This window comes from Crocuta crocuta, unplaced genomic scaffold (genome assembly GCF_008692635.1).
Source record: "Crocuta crocuta isolate KB4526 unplaced genomic scaffold, BGI_CrCroc_1.0 scaffold216, whole genome shotgun sequence".
Lineage (NCBI taxonomy): Eukaryota > Metazoa > Chordata > Mammalia > Carnivora > Hyaenidae > Crocuta > Crocuta crocuta.
Window position 1 is genome coordinate 9,797,260 of NW_027531504.1, and position 9,706 is coordinate 9,806,965.

Sequence of the window (9,706 nt, forward strand, 5' to 3'; positions counted from 1 at the left end):
TTGCAGATAATGGTTAGCACTATGATGCCCACTATCACGGAACAATTCCTGCTCTCTTCTGAAACAAAAACTCAGCATGATACTTTCAAATTGTGTTCTGAAAAATGATATAATTTCATAAAATACAACTAAAAGTGTTAAGATATGATGACAATTTAGTAATTTAAGCAAACACCAGATGAGTCAGGGATAAAACCATTTGATGTGCAGAAAGGGCAAAACTAAATGACAAAAAATACATATACTTCTCAGATATTCTTGTAAATCACATGTAACTTGCAGGTTTTAAGGATTTCTATCCCATATAATTTCAAGTACATTATAAAGAAAAAACTTTAAATGAGCACGTTAGGTGCATTGTGAAGATTTAGATGTTTTTAACTAAACTCTTCTATTCCTTTTTTTTTTTTTTCACTAAAGCATGTTTCTGTTTCCCAACTGAGTAAAGACAATCAAGGAGAGAATAAAAGTATTTGAAATCTATAATGGCCTTGTGAGCAAATATTCATTATAATGGAACATGCAAATAATCATATCCAACAACAACAAAGCACATGGCTTCAGTTTTTGAATAATAATATTTTATCACCTTAAAGACCTGGTCAGCTCATTTTAAAACCTTGCTTAAATGGCAGTTTATCAGTATATCTGATAAGATGGTGGCATAGTAGAAAAACCTTAGGCTTGTCTCATCCCTTGAACACAACTAGATAACTATCAAATCATTCTATTGGTATATCTCTGTGCCTGTGAACAAAACAAAGGTTATAAAATGGAAAACATAGACAATGATATGAGAGCTACATTAGGGAAGAAGCTAAGGAATGCCTTCTAAGGAAAGTTGAACTGTCTGAAATGTATGATCATAACACAGGCACATGGTGAAAAGGGAAAGATGACAAAAGAATGTACGATGATAGGTGATTTTCCTTCCAGCTGCAAACCTCCACTTCTACCCCCAAGAAAAAACTAGGCAATGGTTTCTTGCACACTTTGTGAAAGTTTCCATGAGCAACAAAAGCTTGTACATGGGCAATTTCCTCTCTTTATACAAATATACATGTGCAGGTACCACACACACACATATCACCATAACGTATGCATCTATACATGTAAACATGGTGTTTTAAATACAAGAGATAATCATTATTCTAAACCTTACTTCTTTCACTTAAAATAATTTCTTTTTTTTAAATTTTTGTTAATGTTTTATTTATTTCTGAGAGAGAGAGAGAGACTGCGTAAGCAGGGAAGGGTCAGAGAGAGAGGGAGACACAGAATCTGAAGCAGGCTCCAGGCTCTGAGCTAGCTGTCAGCACAGAGCCCGACTCAGGGCTCGAACCCACAAACCGTAAGATCAGACCTGAGTTCAGTCGGATGCTTAACGGACTGAGGCACCCAGGTGCCCCAAAAACATTTCTTGATGATTTTTCCATATCAGCACATACAGCTCTGCTGATTCTAAAAAAAATTTTTAATGTTTATTTATTTTTGAGGGACAGAGAGAGACAGAGCATGAGCAAGGGAGGGGCAGGGAGAGACACACACACACAGAATCCAAAGTTGGCTTCAGGCTCCAAGCTGTCAGCACAGAGCCTGATGCGGGGCTCGAACCCACCAACTGTGAGATCATGACCTGAGTTGAAGTCAGATGCTCAACGTACTGAGCCACCCAGGTGCCCCTACTGATTCTGAAAAGCACGTATCAGCCCATTACATGAATGTACATTTTATGTTCTTTTGTTTACACTAAAGTTGGAAAGACTAGCCTTAGGTAAACAAAAATAGTTTTGTGTACCTGTGAGAGTATATCTCTGGATAAATTCATAGGAGTGGAATTCTTGGCTGAAGAGCATATTATCTTAAATGTTAATAAATATTACTCGATTGACCTTCAAAGATGTCATAGCCATTTACACATTCACCAACAGGGTGGGAGAGTGCATAATTTTCTGTAACTTCACTAAAATGCTTTAGTATCAAACTTCATCATTGAATAATCTATTTCTCAATTAATATATTAAAGTAAAAAAGAGACAACTGACGACAGTACACCTTTAATATTTAAAAACATGCAATATATTGGGGCGCTTATGTGGCTCAGTTCGTTAAGCATCTGACTTCAGCTCAGGTCATGATCTCATGGTTCATGAGTTCAAGCCCTGCGGTCAGGTTCTGTGCTGACAGCCCAAAACCTGGAGCCTGGAGTCTGGTTCAAATTCTGTGTCTCCTTCTCTCTGTGCCCCTCTCCCACTCCCACTCCTCTCTCTCTCTCTCTCAAAAATAAATAATAAAAATGTTTTAATTAAAAAATAAATAAAAACTTAAAATATACTTTTTTTATTTTCAACTATCTCTTTCAGGCAAACATACTTCTTTATCTATATTTTCTGAATTTTTTCTCATTATTTCATATCATCCATCATAGGCCATTATTTATAGACATTATAGCTAAGTCCAGAATTTCTGTAGTGCGGCAATTGAAAAAAATTGTTCTTATGTTTCTCCACAATAGATGCATAAGCATTTCCTTGTTTCAGTTTAAATGTATAAATATCAATGTCTGTAATAATTAAAAATATATATTAATTTGCTGGACCTATGGGGGAAAACTAATCACGCACCCAGTGAATCATGATTTGTATACCCCAAGTTGTAAAGCTTAAAAATTAACAAAACCATCAAGCCATCATTATAAACCAATGATATTTAGAAACTGATTTTATTTTTACTTTTTAGATACACTCCAATACATGATTCCGAATCAGACTAAAAGTGGAATTTTAACATTGCAACTCTATATTTGTTTCCTATTACTGCCTTAAAATATTGGCACAAAATTAGCATTTTACTGTCTCACAGTTTATATAGGGCAGAAGTCCTACATGAATCAACTATCTCAGCTTAGGATATTACAGGTGCCAAGGGCCCATAATGATTTTAGAGACCTATAAAAACATCTTCATTTCTTTTAATAGAAAACAAAGCAAGGTAATGATAATAATGATAATAAACATTCAGTAATGAATATAGCCTAGTTTATATTTTTCTTTATTACAACTAGTCATAAAATAAACTTTTTATTTTTATTTTTTATGGAGGAAGGAGTTCATGAAAAAGTCATAATGGGACTCTGCCCACAGGAACCTTATCGATGATCTTAGACTCCCTGCAAATGGCCTAGAAACTTCTTTGTCCTCACAGCCTTCTCTCTACAACATTATTATGAAATTGGGGTGGGTGGCTATAGCAAAACGTGAAATGAAATAAAATACCAAGATGAAAAGGGCATTATTATGCAGACATATAGACATATAGAACACCTGACCTGTTCACAGGCACTATGGCTTCCTACTCTCAAGGCTCCTGTGCAGATTTAATTAACCATGAACTTCAGAAGAACAAAATGCTACTATAGCCCTGAAAATATGATAACATTTTAGTATTCCTTCTCAATGCATCCTATTTCAGTGGCCATTTCCAACACCTCACATTCTTCATTGAAAGCTTTAATTCTAAAACTGACCCCTCATTACATGTTGTATTTTTAATAAACTTCTTTTTCTTTATTCAAGTGCTACACATTTTTTCCTCAAATATTACAGGTCATTTTTCAGGGGAGGGAGGCACTTCATCCTGTTGCTCCACAATACAGTGTACTTTAAAATTATTTATAAACAAACATTTCCATGCTAATAATTCCCTTTTTATAGGTTTAAAAAATTTTAATGTTTATTTATTTTTGAGAGAGACAGAGCGTGAGTGGGGAAGAGGCAGAGACAGAGGGAGACACAGAGTCTGAAGCAGGCTCCATGGTCTGAGCTGTCAGCACAGAGCCCGCTGTGGGACTCGAACCCATGAACCGTGAGATCATGACCTGAGCTGAAGTCAAACCCTTAACCTACCGAGCCATCCAGGCACCCCAATCCATGCTAATAATTCCTAATTAATCATTACATACTACACATGTTTTTCAGATGTCACGACTACAATATGTTGGGTTAATTCTCTGAAAATCTTGAGTAAATAAAAAGTTAATAGTATTTTCAAAGGGTGACAGCGAATAATGCCTACACATAGTACTAGTATGAATATAAAATCCTCATTCTTACTTCTCTTTAAATCTGCAGAAACTGTCATTGTAGTTATCTCATTACAAAGTTAACTTTCTCTTCATAACTTACTTAAATGACATGAGGAGTCATAAACGGAAAAGCACCACAAGGTTATTCCCCGGGGTACAACATGCCTCAGCAGTTTTCCAACTATCCCCAAACTTCCCAAATTATCAAGAGAAAGCAAAGAGTAATTTTTATCTCACTTTTTGAAAAGCTGGACTCTTAGTAATTTGCAGTAAGCCTCTATGACCAATGGATGGCGCCTACCCTTGTTGTTTCAACTTCCTGTGCATAGTGTCTTCAAGGTGGCAAAAGCCAAGTTCTTGAGAGAGCATAAAATGTGTTCCATTTCTTTTTTCATTTCCCATGGAACTTAATTGGTTACAAAGACAGATCTGAAAAACATGTGTTGAATATTACTTATCTGACCAAATGTATCAGGTATATCCAACTTCTTGCTAAAGAATTTTACATATATTTAATTCACTGAGGTTTGCTTTCTAAAAGCCAATTGAAAAATGCTAACATCTAGTAATTCATATTGTCAAACTGGAATAGTTTAAATATAGTGTTTGTGATAAACAAATATAAAGTTCTTATATTCTCATAGCTTATTTTGTATACTGAGGCCTTTGCTGACTGAATTTTGAATGAGTTACTACTGCCATCAAGTGTTTGAATTTATCCTTTTCAATTCACACAAATGCACAAAAAAAAAAAAAAAACCACCACCAAGATAGCAGTGTGTTTTCAACTTAACAATATAATGTCATGCGTGACAGTAAGCATAGCATAAACTATACTGTCATATGGGACTTAGTGGAATTTCAAAAATGCAAAATGTCATTAAGCCTTCCAAATGAAGTCCTAACTAGCTACTATGAAGTACATATTTTACTAAATGTATTTGGTATATGTGATGAACAAACTTTAAGGCAATCCTCCAATTAACTTCCCGTCTCTTGATATCCATGCCTTTGTGTAACCTTTTCCTCTTGAGTGCTGGTAGGATGTGGGGTCATGCTTCCAACTGATAGAATATAACAAAGACAATGGATGTCACAAATGTCAATGTCAGGCCCACGCTTTGACACATACGTGTGTGTGTGTGTGTGTGTATTCATTGTGCTAGGAAGCACCAGAGAGATCTGCTTTGCTGACTTGATTGGACTGAGTAGCCACATTGAGGAAGCCCGTGGCAAGGAAGTGAGAATATTCTCTAGGAATGGATGGTGACCTCTAGGACTTGTGGGTGGCCTCCAAACCTGAGAGCATCCTCCAGCCAACAGAAAGCTAAAAGGCAGGGCCCTCATTTATACATTCACGAGGAAACAAATTCTGCCAATAACGCAATAACATTTTCCCAAAGGGAGCCTCCCGATGAGAACCAAGCCAGCCAAGTGCCTTGACCATAGCCTGGTGAGACCCTGAGCAGAGGAGCCAACTAACACCTGAGAACCCTGAAGTAACAAATGTACCTTGTTTCAGTAAGTTTGTGAGAATGTGTTACATAGCAGTGGAAAACTAAGACAACAGTAAGCCATGGCAAGTGTGTTATATTTTAATGATGAATTAGAACACCTCATATTGCAGTATTTAAAGAATATGAGCCATTAAAAGATGTCTTTAAAAAAAGTCCTCAACTGCATTTCTGAAAGCTGTGTTTAACGTACTCAGACAGTAACTTTCTTGGGTGATTTTACCAGGACATGAACAGTCAGAATTACAATGCCAATCTATCGATAAAACTAAAACTCATAAATCATAATTTTCTGTTTCTCTTAAGAAGGAGAGGGATGGGACAAGAACAATACCAAGATAATATTCTTTAATAAGGAGGATTAATATGAAATGTATATGCCGCCGTGGAACAATTGTACAAAAACAATGTCCTTAATTATCTGAGTTAACCTTCTTTAAAACAAGAAATTGATGGGGCGCCTGGGTGGCTTAGTCGGTTGAGCGTCCGACTTTCCCTTAGGTCATGATCTCGCGGTTCGTGGGTTCGAGCCCCGCATCGGGCTCTGTGCTGACTGCCAGCTCAGAGCCTGGAGCCTGTTTCAGTCTGTGACTCCCTCTCTCTTTGACCCTCCCCTGTTCATGCTGTCTCTATCTCTCTCCTAGAAATAAATAAAACATTAAAAAAAAAAATTTAAAACAAGAAATTGATGAGAATTCCACTATGGAGACATAGTCAATTTCTGAAGTTCCAAATTAGGGGCGCCTGGGTGGCTCAGTTGGTTAAGCGTTCGACTTGGGCTCAGGTCATGATCTCACGGTTCATGGGTTCGGGTTTATGGGTTCGGGACCTGCATCAGGCTCTGTGCTGACAGCTCAGAGCCTGGAGCCTGCTTCAGATTCTGTGTCTCCCTCTCTGTCCTCCCCTACTTGTGCTCTGTCACTCTCTGTATCTTAAAAATGAATAATTGTTAAAAAAAAATTTTTAGTAAAATAAAATTTCTAATTAAAACCCAGTATCGTATACCACATATGTCCTCAGACAAATAAATCTGGGATATCACCATTCCAATTTGAATTAAGCAGAGTAAGGGGAGAGTAACTGCCAAATGTGTGAGTCTACATCCAGAAAGGGACACTGGAGGCCAAATGTGTCAGCATTCTGCACTTTGAGTCATGCAGGCTCGTCTCCAGCAAACCACAGAGCAAACAAAATTGAACGAAGCCTGTGGAGTGTGTGGGTCCCACAGCAATGACTGGAGTCCTGATCCAAGAACCCCCACACTGTTCTCAATTTTCAACCCGGAAAGCATACACAGCCTCTGCAGGCTTCAGGGCACTCCCACATTTTCCTTGTCATTTACTGGGGGCTTGTATAGACTCCGGTTCCCAATGGGCAATGTTCCAGTTTCTGCAATTCCCCTCACCATAGGAAGGCAATAAAGGGATATACTCTGGGATGGTTTTTCTCTAGGATCCGGCCTCATAGCATTTCCTTGATGTTTCTACAAAAATGGGACCAGAAAAAAGCATAAGGGCAGGGATGCCTATTTTGGCATCATCCACAGGGTTACTAATCTTTACATATATCAACTTCTTTCTCCTAAAGTGTTTAAGTATGCCAACCATGACAGTTAACAGCTACTGAGTGCTCCTGGGGTAACTGCACTAGCCGTTTTAATGAAGTACCTTGTGTAATCTTTAACACAGCCCTATGGAATAGGTATTATAACTATACTCTTGGTATGGGTAAGAACCGGAGGTTTAGAGGCTAATAATCGCTGAATTGAAATTGAAGCACATTTTTAATAGATTTCAATTTTTTTAAGCAGTTTTAGGTTCACATTAGAATTGAGCGTAAGGTTTCTCATATACAGAGATTTCCCATATACTCCCCTCCCCACTCATTACCAATATCCCCCACCAGAATGGTACTTTCAACTGATCAACCTACGTTGACACATTATCATCACTCAAAGTCCATAGTTCACATTAGGGTTCAGTCTTGATATTGTCTATTCTGTGGATTTGGATAAATGCATCATGGCATATGTCCACCATCATAGTATCAGTCAGAGTACCTTCGTGATAATTTAAATCAAAGCCCATATTTGCAATGTAATGTTATCAACGCTCCCAATGAATGGGCTTTCTGGTATACATAGAGCGACATAGGAAAAGACGTAACTGTCAAACTTGTGTTCTCACGAATATACGTCGTGGTCCTATTTATTTAATCCGACATTTGCAGGCTATGTTACAATTAGCAAAGTGCTGTCCCATAGGATTTCACGCACTCCTCCCAAGAGTCCTATTTAAGGTGGGTGGGCAGTTGAGGAGAGTCATGGGGTTAAGAATTTGGGTTCTGTGGCTGGCTGGTAGGTTCAAACCCCAGCCCCGAAGCTCTCAGTCCCCACGACCTTGGTTAAGGTAACCTCTCAATTTCCTAATCAGTAAGACGTGATAACAGTGCCTACCTCACAAGGGAGGTGTAAGGACTATGTCTGCCCCGAGCCCATGCTTGCTGCAAGCACAGACACTAAGTGTTCGTGGTCGTGTTTCCCATATGAAGCACTACAACTCCCAGGAGTTAGAAGAGCGTGCACAGGTATGGAGTGGGGTCCAGTTTTCAGACTCCAGGCACTTTCTTTTCTTTCTTTCTTTCTTTTTTTTTTTTTTGATATTTTTATTTTATTTCTAGGATAGAGAGAGACAGTGTGAACAGGGGAGGGTCAGAGAGAGAGGGAGTCACAGACTGAAACAGGCTCCAGGCTCTGAGCTGGCAGTCAGCACAGAGCCCGACGCGGGGCTCGAACCCACGAACCGCGAGATCATGACCTCAGCGAAAGTCGGACGCTTAACCGACTAATCCACCCAGGCGCCCCTCCAGGCACTTTCTTTTCATCTCCTTATCCTCCAAAGGTATAAGATACAGGTTTTCTAAGGTACAAGCCCCCCTACCCCTCCGGCCCACTTCCAAGAGGTTCAGCTAAAGGCCCATCTTCCATATGCTCGCACGTCCAGGCGGTACACAGGTTTCAAATCAACCGCCGCAAACGTAATCGGACTTGAGCACCACCCCAGACCAGGACCCTCTTTCTCTCCTTCAAAACCTGCGTCACAAGCCTGCTTGGAACCTTCACTGGGCACCTCGTTCCACCCGGAATCCCGCTCCTCCGCCAGGAGAAGAGCCTCGACCCCAATTGGCTATCACCCCGGGCAACCAGGGACGCGGTGGCCACCGGCCGGTATTTAAAGGCTGCCTCTGCCCTGGGCCCCTCAGTCCCGCCAGGACTGCGACGGTGAAGCACCTGGGTTGGGAGGGAGCAGCAAGGTAACGCGCAACCCCTGCCTCCCCGGCTCCCAGCCCGCGCCTCCGCCGAGGCGGGTGTGTGTGGGACCCGGGAGCGGGTCTCCCTGCGTGGCGCCCACCACCACCTTCCTCCCCCACCATCCTTACCCAGCCCCAGTCCCGCCCAACCCACCGGGCGGGACGGCGTGGGTGCCAAGGACAAGAGATTACGAAGGAAGAGCGAGCGAGCGAGCAAGCGGAGAAGAGGGGTCCTCGTGGAGAGAAGGGCGTGATCCCAGGAGCCGGCACGTGGTGCGGCGCAGGCCAACGAGGCTCTTCCGATCTGCGCATCTGGCCAAACTCGACAGCTTCCCGGAGCTCCCTGCACGATGACGCAGACGCTCGACAAAAGGGAGGACCCTCTTAACCTGGGCGGCGGCTGGGCCTCGCCGGCCCCGCTGGGCACCTGGTCTTCCTGCCACCGAAGGCGCAGGGGCGCTCCGATAAACAAGCGGCGCCACCGCTCTGCTCCTAAGTTCCAGTATGAGGCCCCCAGGAAACACCCGAAGCAACAGCACGGTCCGGGCCCCTGGTTCCAACCACCGCGACGGCCCCACTGGGACGTGTACTCCAACTGGGGGCCCTGGGGAGGGCCCTGGCGCCCCCCTCCGGAGGGATTCTGGAGCCCCCCCGGCCGAGTGCAAGTGATCCGCGCGTACGGGCTGCACCCGCTCTGCCTCTGCTGCTGCTCCTGCTGGCGCGGGCCCTGGATCCCCGGCCAGGCGAGGCCCCCGGGCAGGAAGAAGCGCTGGGGCCGCAGGGGCCGCGGCCTGCGCCG

General features: G+C 42.0%; 1 protein-coding gene across 1 annotated transcript in view; it reads left to right on the forward strand.

Annotated features, from left to right (window-relative positions):
* Nucleotides 1–8,794: 8,794 nt before the first annotated feature.
* Nucleotides 8,795–9,706, forward strand: part of CCER1 (coiled-coil glutamate rich protein 1) — a 3,474-nt gene continuing 2,562 nt past the window's right edge. Inside the window, exon 1 of the mRNA XM_077772188.1 lies at nt 8,795–9,697. Coding sequence (XP_077628314.1) covers nt 9,258–9,697 — 440 coding nt within the window. The 5' untranslated portion in view covers nt 8,795–9,257. The remainder of the gene's footprint in view (nt 9,698–9,706) is intronic.